This window comes from Zootermopsis nevadensis, unplaced genomic scaffold (assembly GCF_977971745.1).
Source record: "Zootermopsis nevadensis isolate Lab colony 2312 unplaced genomic scaffold, Znev_1.0 Znev_ptg000027l, whole genome shotgun sequence".
In the NCBI taxonomy this organism is placed as follows: Eukaryota; Metazoa; Arthropoda; class Insecta; order Blattodea; family Termopsidae; genus Zootermopsis; species Zootermopsis nevadensis.
This window is the reverse complement of record NW_028259159.1, coordinates 2,470,038-2,485,170: the sequence shown is the minus strand read 5'-3', so window position 1 is coordinate 2,485,170 and position 15,133 is coordinate 2,470,038. Positions and strand designations below refer to the sequence as shown.

Here is a 15,133-nt window from a genome sequence, read left to right as displayed (position 1 = left end):
TACAATACAAAGAGTTGCTAGTTGCTGAAGCAGGTGGGACCATTGGGCTCTAAAGGGTTAAGAAGACCCAGTGATTTCGAATATAAAGTCAACGTTTAGTTCATTCCGTATAATGCTCTAGACACATACATTATTTATAATTTACTCATAAGGCCTACGTAACGCATCCTCAAAATTAATCTTGTTTGCATTAGGCGACTTCTTACTCGAAAATAACAAACTTCATGGAAAGAAACCCAGTGGCCAGATCGACTAAGACGCTAATAAAATTACTTCCAGTACTTACGTTTATACTAGTCTGTATCAACAATTGCTTAAATGACTAACATTAAAAACACGTGTATTAACAATTCACAGACATTATACTACTTCAGTATAAGCCTAATTTTTACAAACAATAAATTACTATAAGTGGATGAACGTGACAAGAGAACATCATTCCATCGTCATTCTTGTTATCAAAATTTCTTATTCGCGCACCCTGGAAAATAGATGGAAATAAAAAAAAACGTAACAGTAAGAAATAGAAAAAACAACGCATAAATTCACGAGCTGTGGTCTTCACTTAGAATTTATTCATTAAGCAGCCTGAAAAGAGTAAACAAATTCGCCTATCTCAGTCACATTATCAGCACAATCTTCAATATTTTAATCGAATGGGACTTCGTTACTGAAAGCCTGCTGCATGTTGCTGCCCAAACCAGGATTCGATCCCAACAGTTTCTACTCATCTTAAAATAAAATAAATAAATAAACAGACTGACAGTATAATGACAACCAATCACATGAAGGAGGGAGCAGATCGAACATCCTAAACTTCCAGTAGACCCTATGTCAAATTACCTCAGATCATAATTAATCAACGTTTAGAAACCCTAAACAGCGAACTTCGTTTGCATTTCCCCAGAGACAGTGAACATCACATACTGGAGTGGACATTATAAACACAAGCACATGGAACGGGCCTAACTGCGTAACGCTATGCACTCTGTTAACCTTGTTATTGGCATTTCTTTTGTCTCCATCAGCGACACGACAAAAGAACGTGTCAAGAATGAACCTCTGAACCGTATCATTAAGCATTAAAGTTTCAATGTAGGTTACCACAATAAACTAAATGTGTAAAAAGTGTCATTGTCTCTTACAGAAAGAACCCTTGTGGAGTTCCTCTTCATGTTTTTGTTATATCAGGAAGTAATTCAATTTTTTTGATAGACTGACATCATAAGTGACCTTGCTATTACTACATCACTCATTAGTTTGAGTAAATACTGCGCAGTTCCACGTATGTTATGGTTGTAATGATGGCAGTAGAGAAGGCGTGGCCTCGTTATTTGTCGTATTAAGTTTGTATTGTGTAAGAAGATTCTTGGAGGTTATAACCTCTAGGCATGGTTCAGCTTTATCCAATTCACATTACATCTATACCGATGTTCCATATTATCAGCACGTCTGTATTCAAAATATATTCTTTCCTAAAGATCTACCACCCAGATTACGTTTAACAGTTTAAGTTAACTAATCTCTGAACATGACAGCGATTCTCAAAGACTTACGAAGTCCTCGCACCAGACTTCCTCACAACATTTCTCGGGTGTTTTTTGTTTCCTGCCACATACAATTTTTATGCAAAACCATACATTGAAGAGAAATCTGTGCATTAACTACATGTAAACCACGAAAACGACGAGGGAAATGCATACAAAATTTTAGTCGGAAAGCCTGAAACTAAGAGATCACTTGCAAGACGTAGACGTAAATATATATATAATCATAAATGGGGTTTTCACTCCTGTCCACAAATCATAAAAAATGCCTCGTAGGCCGCGTGCCCTTGCCCTTTTTGTTGGAGCAATCGATAACTCCATACAACATACATTTAACTACAAATAAATGCCATTTCCACGTGTTTCCCACTCAAAAATCATTATCAGCAGTTAAATATGAATTAAATCAGCCGATTTGTACCGGACAGGTTGGCGGGATTTGCACTCACATTTCGTTGATTATTCAGTTACTTTCACTACGCTGCATCTAGTACTAACGTTATATAGGGCGAATTTGATTGCTAATCAGGAATGAGAGTGGGAAATTATCGTGACCTGAGAACTCAGAATACGATCTACGAAAAACTCAAGATAACGCATCCCTCGCGAACACGGAGTCATACAAATACAAAACAGACCTATAATTTCGAATCATACAACTTTTTAATTTTTCTCCGACATCTGCAACATGATGGCACCATGCTGTGACGTCAGGAACCACTTGCTGGACACAGGCAACAAACATAAAACAAATGTTGAACTTCACTGACAAAAAAACATACGATAGTCAGTACGGGATCGATAAGAGGGGGGATAACCATGAGAGTTAGGTTAAGCGTAAAGTACTATAGCAGCTTGATGACGTCACATGTGCCATTGACATGAATAAGTAGGCTTCGCGGACTCGCAGCTCGTGCAATGTACGGCGCGCCGTCATTATGGGACAGAGAGCCGTGGTCGTCGAGCTGTGCTCCGTCATCGCCATCATTCTGCTCAGTAAGTGTCACTTAGCGGTTACACACAGGCTGCTGTTATCAGCTTAGATTTCTGGAAGACGACGACAAAATACACTTTCATTGGGTGTCTTGAAAATGTTCCAACGTTTTGCGAAATATCAAAGATTTCACTTCATCTAGTGGTTGAAAATTAGTCAAAAGTTTAGAAATACTGAAGAAATTTACTGACGTTAGAAGTTTCGGAAGTCAGCTAATATATTGCAGAATAACAGAGGAATACATCTTAATATTTTCTGAAATAATAAATGCATTTATGGATACTTTTAAAGTTCGCCACGGGCGTGCATAATGTTACGACCTCTCCTTCATGCATGTATTTATGTCGAGTACAGAAACTGCAACGAGGATGTTCATATGCTTTACAAAGTGACTAGCTAGAAGATCAGTTATTCGCACTAAAACAATAACATTTCTTACTTTTTATATTAGCCTATACGCCTTCAATATAAATCATTGTGTTTGCGTAGGCTTATCTTCAACGAATTTCCTACATGCATATTTAGTAAACTTCATGTACAATGCAAACAATAACTTGAGTATTTTGGCCTATTAACTGAATCAGCAAGACACAAGCACTGAATTATACTTACTTATCATTGAATTAATATTTTAAAATGAAACACAAATGCAAAGGTAGAGTACTAACCAACCATGGCACACTACAGCAATTCCTTAACTTTGAAGTTATCCGACAATGTGTGGGTAACAGTTTCCAAATTGTTCGTTCTTATTTTGCATATGTACAGATCACAGGTGAATGTCCTGCGTTGTAACGCAAAAACGCACACAAATCCAGGAAAATGTACATAATAAGAGAATACTGATGACACAATGGATAAAAGCTTTGGTTCAGTAGGTTTCTATTCGTTCTCTGCTCAAGTACATAAAATTATGTGTCACATAGGATGTCATATCTGTCCTTCAGCAGGAGGCCATACCACAAGCGCAGCTTCCAAATGTCCTCACTGCATATACCAACACCACCTGCAGACTGCAGGATAAATGTTAAACTAAATTTTGGTGATCGAAGTTTAAACGTTTCTCATAACGGTGAGACACGTGTAAATTTGTTTTTTAGACTTCGTGCATCGTCTAGTTTGGAAAAACACGTTTCGGAAGTTGTTTCCGCTTCCGTCTTCAGGTAACAGGAGGACAAAACCATATCCCCCCCGGGGCGAGTTAGTTCTTACTTGAAGCTAGCTTGACCAAGGGGGCCAACAGACACGCTTTTGTCCTGTTACCTCAAGACCGAAGCAGAACCACATTCCGAAACGTTGTTTCTTGATACACCTTAACGATGGGTAAAAGTAGAATTAACTAATTTACATCTGCATTTGGTGGTGGCATAGTCTCCCTCAACAAGTAAAACAATCATAACATCACAGTTCGTCAGTGGGACATTCCCCTACACCAGGTGCAATGATTATACCACCCTGGCTAATTCGGTCTCCACGGCCTCGTTTATGAAAGCAAGAGTGTCCCACTGGAAGATGAGGTTGAGACAAAGGTACGACGAGGCTTCAACAACACGTTCTACTTCCTGCACATCCAAATGACGATACAATGCTTTTAACATTTCAGTGAGTGAAGGTGCTATTGTAAGACGGGATGCCTCGTGTCTCAACATCGTGACCCGAGCAGAGTGGAGTGCCAAACCGGCCAAACAGCGAGACAACATCACATCACTGCCGGTTCCGTTCGTCATTTTACACCACACGTACATACCTAAAGACTGTAACTCGAGCGAGGAGTGCAAGGAGGCGATGAGGAGCATGCAACACATGCACCAAGACCTGCGGGGCTGGTTCGATATAGGATACAAGTAAGTTGTACAGTCAGACACTCAGAAGCAGGGCGAATGGACGCGGTCCTAGTCGTTTCCGTATTTCCCAATATCAGACGAAAGTCAAAATTAATGCGGTGTATAGCAATCCCTCGCCAACCGCAGGAGTTAGACCTACGTTCCTGTGAAAAGGTGCGGTTGGTAATCTGGAAGGTAGAAAACTGGTTTCTGCTGCCATTACAGTCCTTCCTCCAGTAACGTGGACCTCTTAATGCAGAAACCACCGATCTAAGCTACACAAATGTACTTGAAAAGCCAAATATCGCGGTCAGCAAAACTGATACATATGGAAAACGGCGATTGGTACGGAATATCGATACGGGAAGATAAGTAGGAAGTTAGAAGCGAGGGCACTATCCTGGTACCGCTTTGATGGACTGAGGAAAACCACGAGAACTGGTAACAGGGACGAACTTCGAATTAATGTTACCATTACATCATATGACGCAGAATGAAGTATGAGGTACTGAATTCTATCCTCATCACGTCCTTGTTTATCATCAGCATCGTGAAGTTAGGTCTGAACAATTAATAGCCTCATCGTAATGACGGCAGGTAAACGTAAACCTGTCTCCGTGCCTCTGCCATGCAGATTTGTGGGGGACTCGAGGCCACGCTTCGTGTATTCTTCTTAACCTCAGCCTCAGAAGAAGATGAGCGGTCAGATGCACGTTCCAAGAACCCTTCCCCTGCAGTCTTTCCTCCGGAATCGGTCTGGACTTTTTTTTTTTAAAAAAAATAAAACTACTACTCTTGTCGAAAAACATCATGCATTCAGATTAACAATATTTATATCAAAGAGCATAATATTTTCTACCGGTAACAATAATATGTTGCATTACTGCGAACCATATGTTACTTGCTTTAAAGGTCCTATCGTTTAAAGTCGATATCTGGCATGAGCAATCCCAGGTCCGTCGTCACTTTTCATCCGGTCCACATAAAGTTTTACAATTTCGATTTCGGACATTTTTTCCAACTACTGATAATACTTGTATGACATGTACTTGAGAACAATAGATCCGGCCCGAGGCTACTTAAAGACTGCCCATGCCTGATCGATCCCTTGTCTTCTTGCTCCACAGTTTCTGTGTGGGTGAAACGGGGGAGGTGTACGAGGGCCGAGGATGGGACATTCAGGGCGCCCATGCACCTCGATACAACAATCGAAGCACCGGCATCTGTTTCATCGGTGATTTCATGAGTAAGTTCGGAATGTATTAAGTATGCGCACACACTACACTGGTGTGAATTTCTCCTCGCCAGCTATCCTAACCGACTCGACACAGGCAAAGAGGTGCCTGTATTTTCCAAGCCCAGAGCACATAGTAAACAAGTTCCCTGACGAACTGCAATACCTGGCAGCTAATTTATATTTCGTGCTCTTACTTTCAAAGACTCGCTGCCGACACCCGAAATGATGGAAGCAGCTAAAGATCTGATCAAATGCGGGGTGAACCGAGGATCCATAGCAGAGGACTACAAACTTCTGGGACACCGTCAAGTTCGGAATACACTGTGCCCTGGAGACACGTTCTACGAAAACATCACCACATGGCCTCATTGGGACCCACTTCAGGACGTAGTGCCCGTCCCTAAGCAATAACATCTCAGTGCCTGTACCATTTCGAATTGTCTAAACAGCAGTGGCTCCACCACACTTTCTACAACTGACCCCCTCATACCTAGTCATGATCCCTGACAGCATTCAGAAACAAAGCCACAGACTCAAAATACAAGGCGACAATTATCATAGTTTCTCACGAGCAGGAGTCAGTATGGCATATGTTCCTTTTGGAAGTGCAGGCCTACTTATTCAGCTACATTCGAGCCAGCCGTGCTTCAGACAGACCTAGGACTGAAACTGTAAATCAGGGTATTGAGATACAATTGCTGTCAGTGGTCTCGGTATGTGAGAGGGGCGTCATACACTGCAAATCTCGGGTGGGTGAGACCCCTCGGTGATATACACGTATGTATCAAGGAGAAGAATATCAATACAATCGAATGCCATAGCTCCTCTTCAGGATTTTTGGATCTATCCTTGAGAACTCTGACAGAAGAAGTTCATACAATCATATTTTGTTAAAAAGAACAACCTTTTGTCTTTCTTGGATCTAATTTTCTTCTATTTCACGCCACTTTTGCCCAAACAACGTATAAAACAAAATTAATAGTTCAACAATATTTCTTTCCAGTTTCTCTGCAACAGTTTCGTGTGTTTGAAGTTACCAATATTTATGATCGCCATGACAACAGCAGAATATATAATCAGTATTTAACTTAATATTAATATATATATTGATCACTTACAAAAGTCAGGTAGTATTTTCAAATGTGTGGCCAAGATAACACAGATCACCGTAATGTTAATGAATTTATTCGTTTGTAAATAAGCTTGCTGCCTTTCCAGTCTTGCTTGAACGGATAGCTCATCTTTTTTAATCATCAATAACTTTGCATTTGCCCACAGCATTAATCAACTGATCTTTGTAATAGAGAAGTGTTTTTCTTTGAGGTACGGACTGATTTATTAAATATTATTTAGAAGAGCTTCAGCTTGAAAGGTATAAGAACTATGGCGTTTCTTTGTTGGTGAATAGAAAATTCTATTAGCATTTTAGAAAATTCTTTCATCAATTACAACTTTTTTAAGACCCGAAGTTTGTATTCAGGCTCCAGATGTTCAGTTCGTTGCTCTATCCCATCGAAAACGGGCAGATTACTTAGGGGCATCCCAAAGACAAATATAACATGTATTAATAAATAATTATTTCTATTCTGATAACACTGAAAGGAGAGAAACAAGCCTACTTCCAAACTGCTAGTTCCTACTATTTTAGTCAGAAACTAAATACCTCGCCCGGTACAACACCAGTGCTCCTTTCACAATTTACGTATAATTTAATTATGGTTAAGTTCCTTACATGATATTTTTAACAAACACGTGTTCAGAACAAGACGTAACAACAGCGTAACTGCCGAAAATATCACTGTAACGATTCTCTGCATAACAGTGAATGATACGCACAGCCATCGCCCAAAAATGGAAGAATTAGCATTTTAAATAAAGCGATACATCCTTTACTTTCGGCGGATCTAAATAAGTTCGTATATTTATAAATGTATTTTAAATACTCTAATAAACATTTTCATAATCCCATACGTTAAAATAAAATTTCAGCGAATTCAATGTTCCACTTGCACACATCGATCAGTTTTAGTGTTGAAATGTTCAATTATGACGGCTGCATTTATTTACTGAATGATGGGAAAGTAAGGCCCAAGTTATGGTTCATGGAGCTGGGATATGAAAACCAAGTGCCTTGTGTTTGGTTTATGAATAATGGCACAAGTTCTTTTCTGGTGATTAGCCGACTCTTCGTGCAACTTATTCGTAATGAAGACAGAGACAATAACACCATATCCAAAATGTAGGTTAATTCTGCACCGTTTCCCACAACAACTAAAACGTTCAAAGAAATCGCAGCTACTTCCCGATGATCACTATATCCATAATTAACACAAGGTTATACTATCTTTATGCAGAGAAATTAAATTGGAAGAGCTTTATACGAAATATTTCCTTTATGTATATCTCAATCTGTCATAATTAAACCTTCAAGTCTTGCTTTATTTGTAATAACCTCACTGGGGAGTCTCCAAACTAGCCAAACGAAACGTTTTATAGTGTACAAAAGTAATGCATCTTAAACAGTAAAATTCATTAGCTATAGCTAACTTGTCAGCAGGATGAAAATGCACATTTAACCACTATGATATTATGTTAGTAACTGTATTTGTGAAAGTTATGTAAAGACAACATGTACTATTACCAACAGTGGTAAGTTTTTAAATAAATGAGCCAGTCCATTAATATTACTTGCATCCATCTTATATCACACAGAAACATACATACAAAAGCCTTAAATCAAAGTTCCTCATTCACTGTTCACAACACATGGCTTCGCATCATTTTAAAATTCAGCAATTTTGTTCCTACAAACTTTTAAATGTATATTCTATACCTCACAGAGATTATTGCAATGCAAATGCATCTTATGGCGTAATAAATTTATTTATTATCGATGGCAAGATGGCCACGTCAGTTTATTTGGCGTCTGTAATCAAAATTTATAGATATTTTGGTCCAACTCGTTATAGGTTGGTTCATGCTAACTATATTACGCTATTCGCTTCATCGTTACCATATTATTTAGCGCATAATGCAGGCAATACCTTTTGCTACAGTAATATGAAAGATCTTCGATTCTGTTCCCACAACGCCATTACCATGCCCCAGGAATGTCCATTCAAAATTCAATTATTTATTTAATGTCTTTAACTACTCAAAATTACGACGATCACTTCATAAAAATGATAGACCTTTTACAAGCTACTACACTTCTACAAATACAGCTCATACCCCCGAATTACGTTTCCCGTAAAATAATTTTAAAACGTTTGGAAATGAGTGTGTAAAATGGCAGCCTGTTCCACAATTTCTACTATCTGCCACAGACATCTGAAAAATATACACGAGCCAAATTTATCTTCTAAACTGCAAGTCAAACGAAAATAAGGAAAGGAGGAAGAATATTTAAATTTATCGGTCTGTTACATAAAAATATGAAAACCAAGAATCGATATTATTAGGCACATACTATTTAAAATATTTTCAAAAATTACTTATCTGCTAAACCAAAGTCGAAAAATATATGACAAAAACAAAATGTATGTATACTTCTCCACCTTCCCCCCAAAAAAGCATAAGTATACTGCTACTTTGTTCGAAATATTAGCCAAAATGTTCTTAAAACACGTTCACAATAAACATTGTATTCTGAAGTGCACGAAAACAAACATAAGCGCCAAAACGTCTGACATTCACGTCACTCAGATCAACCACTCGATTTCTACAGACATTTTGACAGTAATTATTCGGCGTTAGGGTTTACGACGAAAAAAAAACCAGACAAAAACTCTGAACATCAACACAATTAAAAATTACCGACTCCCACATACAAGAGCACTGGTAAGTTTACTTCTTTTAACCATTGGTGAGATCTTAGGAGCAAACACAGTTCATCTTATGCAAATACGTAATACAGATCAACAGCTTTTATCTTCTATATTTTTGGATGCGGCAAACATATAACTAAATAAAAGGGAAACAATTTCTGACTCTTTTCAATGTATCTGCAGCCCCATTAATTTTTAAATACTTCCGGGTCAACTGCGGTATACCTGCTGACTTCAAAAGGTCACACTGTAATCCACCGCACGTAACAATCCTCTTACCTCATACAGTGGCAGATAACATTTACTACTGACATTGTGACGTGAAATAACTTACGATTAAAATGTCTAAGAACTACAAAATATGGCAGTTTATTCTACAAACATCCGCAGCTTCCAAGAAAAATGATCTTGAAGGAAGAGGAACTAGATTATTAAAGGCTGTTAAAAGGGGATTACCCCCAGGACAGAGTTGTTATGTGTTTATGACGTCACCACATAAAAACACGCTCTTACAGTAATAAGCATTACAAGCTACACTGGGACAAACTCAATACTCGGCGAGCATCCTTACGCTGAAGGCAGCATACCAGCGAATATGTTGCGACGAATTATTAAGAACACTCTATGTGTTCTCTTCATTACACATCTAGCAAGTAAGTGAACATAAAATCGTATATATTAATACGCTCTTAATCAACATTTAAAAGGTCAGTGCACATACATCTTAATTTTTAAAAACACAAAGCTATTTAAAAAAAATAATTATCAAAGGTCTTTAAAGGGAAAAACAAATTTTGAGGGTAGAATTTGATGTTTTTACGACAGAGCGAGAAAACGGACCTCATTGCTTGTTGCGCCGTGTAGTTTTCTGGGAGTATACCAACGTTTCGAAGGAGCATTCTGTCTCCATCCTCTGGCTGATACCGCGATCTTCAGTGTTGAAGTTACTTCAACCCTGAAGATGCAAAAACTAAAAGAATACGTCGCGGCAACTCAAAAGTCTTCTGATATACTGAAGGTGTTTAAAAACAAGAAGCTGAAGATAAGACTAAGAACTCCACTGGACACGATCCTCAGCTAGTTTCATCCTCTTTGCAGTCTCAATTAATTTAAGTAAGATTCATTATAATTTTGTACTTTCATATTCTTCGATCTCTTCCAAGCAATCTCCTTCAAAGAAGCTTCCACGCCAGACTCCTCCACCCGAGTTGCATGCCCAACCCTTCGTGTCCTACTAGACTGCACTACACGAAGACTTCTAAGTGAAGCGTCACGAATACCGCGTTTTGTAGCAATTACAATTTCCCCCTTATTTAATCAACACCGATTGTTTAATTTAATTTCTAAAGACAGCGCCGTTTATTCATGAATGGATGGGCTTTTAGACAATAAGGTCGAATATTGCAGCCATTTTGTGATACATACTGTACATGACACAGTGGGTTCTGTTTGTATAGTTATAATTAAAACTGGCTGTATAACGCTACTTATAAAGGAACTCTAGCCTGGAGCATCTTGACGGCCTTGTGTCTGGGATTCACTCAGTTTCTTGTTTACATCGTCATGCACTGGAGAATGGCGGTTCATGGTCAGAACATGTACAGACGGCAGCTGCGTCATATGAACACAGGCAATAAGAATAAGGCATTCTTTACGCCGAGTGAGGAAGGGTGCTACTTATTCAGAGCGCACGTGGCTGCTGCCCCATGGAGAAGATATCCCGTTTGCAGAACGAAACGGGTTACTATTGAAATTAAATTGGTACTTGTACAATATTTCAACCAATCAGGAAGGTGACTTTACTTGAAGGCCCGAGAGAACATTTCCTTCTATGAAGTAAAATGATCACTAATATTATCCTCCCATCTGCGCTGAGTGATCTCTTCCCTTCCAACTTTACAACCAACATTTTGTATTCCTTTCTCATGAGTACTATATGCCCTGGGCGTTGCATATAGTGACTTGATCACCCTAAAAATATTTAGTGAACATGGCCACTTTTTACCATTACAAATGTCCTGATGAGATTTTCAGGTGACAATGAGGGCTTGCGTAACCCTCATTTGGGTCCATACATTGACGTTCGTTACTCAATCAGAGAACAGCGTGCGTACAAGGTTCCTGACAGCAGTAACTGCATTGCCTAGCTGCAAATGAATTTCTGTCACCAATATATTATAGCCAATAGTATTGTGGTGCAGTGACCGCATGTCCTGAGATCGTGCCACGTGCAGACTGGGGCGCAGTGGCCGCAGTTAGCATCGTGGTCCTGACTTCCCTCCCGGTGCCATACGTCGTGATCCACCACACGTTTCTGCCCGGGTTCTGTAACACCAGTCAGACCTGTGAGGCCGCAATGAGAAGCATGCAGAACTACCACCAGAACACCAACCAATGGCACGACATCGGCTATCAGTGAGTATCAATGTTGACACTGTGAGTCACAGTTTGTTTAATTAATTCACCAAGGACATTCAGTAATTAAAAGGTTTAATTACAGACGGATGAATGCACGGGCAGAGAGATGAATAATTGTTAAACTGAATATGGCTGTCTTCTGGGTTGTTGGGCCGTGTAGTCTGGTAGAAGTTTACCGACGTTTCAGAGGTCCTTGCTGCCTCCACCAACAGGGCGATGACCAGACTACACGGTGAAACGACTCAGAAGACGGCCATCTTCAGACTCACCCCTGTGAAAACCCCAAATCCTACGATTCTTAGACTATTTAAAAATGTGTTAAACATGTTTAATTATACGGAAACTGTGATTAGAAAGGAACCGGAAATAGCTTCTCTCAATCCCGGATTTAAATGGAACAACTGAATAAAACCAAAATATACCTCAGTAAGTACGGCCGGTAACCCGGTTAAATTTCGAACCAGGTACGTCTTGAATAAAAGGTCGGATGTATGGATATTTCCTTCAAACGCTGGACAAGGTGAAGTTAACATGTTCTTGAGAAATGAGCCTAGGAAGGTCAGCTTTCGTACTGTTGAGATATAACGCAGTTTCGCGATCAGGCTTCACGCCACACACTGAAGACCGAAAAATTGCATAAAGAACTTAATTATAACACAAAACGTATGGAGTACCGCCCAGTTCCTAAAGACAATTTCATATTATCTGCGTCTAGGCCTTCCAAGTGATCTCTTCCCTTCAGCTTTACCCGCCAAAACGTTCGTACATTTCATCGCTCTCACCCATCCCATCCAATTTGATCAAACTAATAATATTTCCTGTACAGAACAAATTATGAGGCTCCTCATACAATTTCTCCGGCCTCCTGTCACTTCGCACCTTACGTCAGTGTAAATCTGGGCTGGATTCAATAGCTCAGAATAGAGTCCAACGTCGGGATTTTGCGAACACGGTAACGAACTTTTAGTTCCAAAAATGTCGGCAATTTACTAACTACACAATTTTTAAGTTTGGTCGCATAATATACGAGTTACGCATGCAATTGCGTACTTGGTTAATATAATCACTGCGGTGAACTCAAATATCCAATAAAACATAATAACTAATGAATACAATATTTAATTGTCCTCACAGTTTCTGCATTGGTGGTACAGGTAAGGTGTACGAGGGAAGAGGATGGGACGTGGTAGGGACCCACACACCCAAGTACAACAGTAACAGTACTGGCATCTGCTTCATAGGCGATTTTCGCAGTAAGTCAGTTCGAGTTCACGTACCTGTGCTGATCACTAAACAAATCGCCACAAAACAGCGTGAATTAGGAACCTGAGGCGATGGCTTAGACTCATGAACACAAAGTCTGACAGAAAACAAAAACAGTTTCACCAGACTGTTTCCGAAAAAGTATCTAGACCATTTCCATGTACTCATTTATAATATTTCCTAAGCTACAAGTTTAAGAAACGAAAATAACACATTTCACTTCCTACAACTGATTCCAGGGAAACATAAATTGTTTTCACAAATGTATAGGAACAATTTGAGCCACAATGCCGAAAAGTATTCAAACACAACACAAAATCAGATATCGTGGCGTCCGTATTTATGCTGCTAAGGCGCATGCCTGCGGGAATATCTCAGAGCACTCTTACATATATATTAATACCAGAATTATTTTCCTTTTTCAGCTGAGCTGCCGACACCGGAGATGCTATCCGCAGCCAAGTCTTTGATAGAATGTGGGGTGGAGCGCGGTTCCATATCACCAGAGTACAAACTTTTGGGACACAGCCAGACCCGAAACACTGAATGTCCAGGCGCAGCACTTTTCAATGAGATCAAAACTTGGCCCCACTGGGACCCACTCAATAACACCAGCAGCACTTAGCTCAATCACATATCCGCCTCAATCAACGCTCCTGCAGGGCCAAGTATGAATTTAACCAAGTGTTTGATAGGAGCAGAAAAGTCAATTGCAAAAAAACTACCGAAAAAATATAACAAAATATAAATAATGTAAAAGCAAAAAGACCTAGGCCCGCAGATAACACAGACAAAACAAATTTAAATTTTCAATTTCTTTCTGTGCCAAATATCATTTCTAGCTGAGGACGACGCACATAATAAAATTTTCAAACTTTAACCACATGTAAGGAAGAATTAGAAATACATTGAAAGAAAAGTAAAATAAAACTATAACAGGAACAACATTAATTTATGGCAACGAAACAAAGATGATGATAAAAAGTGACCAAAATCAAATATGATACAGAGTGTCAGGATGAATCTCACGGTTATTCTCTCTTCGACAGATACAAAAAGTGAGGACACGACATTGTAAGAAACAGAGACATGAAAATTAAACGACAAGATTCGACAATCTCAAATAGGCCCACAGACGGAATGGACAAATGCCGTTCACCAAGACATGACAACTATTCCAGAGGAAGATCAACTGGTAGGCCACGGAAGAGACAATTCGATCGGTGGCTTCTGCTTCTGAAGACTTCGCGCTGACCCTGACTCCTGTTAACTTTAAGTAATAATTTTAAATAACTTAAAACGTAATTATAACACATATAGTAATTGCATCACTTATAAATCTATAGCACGATTAACTGATATGCAAATGCTTGTAAGGAATAACAATCAAAACACTGGATTATTAAAGAGATTACTAACTTCATCCTCACTGAGAATAATAATGTTAATTTTGTCTCCAAGCAAATTAAAATATCCACAAGCTTGTAATCTCCACAAAGCCAGAGATCGATCTATAGCGAGGAAACTGGGGGTGACGCGACCGGAGCATGAAGCCGACCACTCGCCTTCATTTAGTGCTGAAGTTCATGATTCATATGCAACAGGCTTAACTTTACGCCCCCTTTTCGTTTTCATGGCGTTGTGCTCAGGCAAATGATAAGAAGTAACATGACGCGTTCCTTAAAATTCGACAAGAAGTAACTTGCAACAAATTTGAGAAAGATTATTTTGCGTAGCGTCGAATAAAACACGGTAGTAACTGAACTCGCGATAAATCTTGGCCAGGTGACCAATCTCGATACTGGAATATCGTAATATGATCCATTTTAATGTACTAATGTACCCGGAGATCAGGATTTTCGTCTTCATCGCCACGTCCAGATCGACTTTGGGGCCCACCCGGCCTCTTGCCCAATGGGGACCGGGATTCTTTCCTAGGGCGGAAAGTGGCCGGAGCGTGAAGATAACCACTCGCCCCCATCCAATGCCGAGGTTAAGAACGTGTGGAACAATACAATCACTCC

At 39.4% G+C, this 15,133-nt stretch overlaps 2 protein-coding genes across 3 annotated transcripts in view; one reads left to right on the top strand and one right to left on the bottom strand.

Moving 5' to 3' along the window:
- LOC110840234 (trichoplein keratin filament-binding protein) overlaps positions 1-15,133 on the bottom strand; it is a 32,082-nt gene that overhangs the window by 10,669 nt on the left and 6,280 nt on the right. The window lies entirely within an intron of this gene.
- On the top strand, positions 2,428-14,538 carry LOC110840236 (peptidoglycan recognition protein 3). The gene is made up of 9 exons (XM_022085124.2): positions 2,428-2,543; positions 4,145-4,385; positions 5,492-5,610; positions 5,804-6,009; positions 9,931-10,081; positions 11,630-11,843; positions 12,981-13,099; positions 13,535-13,777; positions 14,159-14,538. The coding sequence occupies exons 1-8, from the start codon at positions 2,486-2,488 to the stop codon at positions 13,732-13,734; spliced, it is 1,308 nt and encodes a 435-aa protein (XP_021940816.2). The 5' UTR covers positions 2,428-2,485; the 3' UTR covers positions 13,735-13,777; positions 14,159-14,538.

What these genes read in the sequence shown, in the direction of transcription:
- LOC110840236 (XM_022085124.2), top strand. Translation starts at nt 2,486, where the DNA reads ATGGGACAGAGAGCCGTGGTCGTCGAGCTGTGCTCCGTCATCGCCATC. An exon ending in CATCGCCATCATTCTGCTCA is followed by an intron (nt 2,544 to 4,144) that starts GTAAGTGTCACT and finishes TTAACATTTCAG; the next exon opens with TGAGTGAAGGTGCTATTGTA. An exon ending in TGGTTCGATATAGGATACAA is followed by an intron (nt 4,386 to 5,491) that starts GTAAGTTGTACA and finishes CTTGCTCCACAG; the next exon opens with TTTCTGTGTGGGTGAAACGG.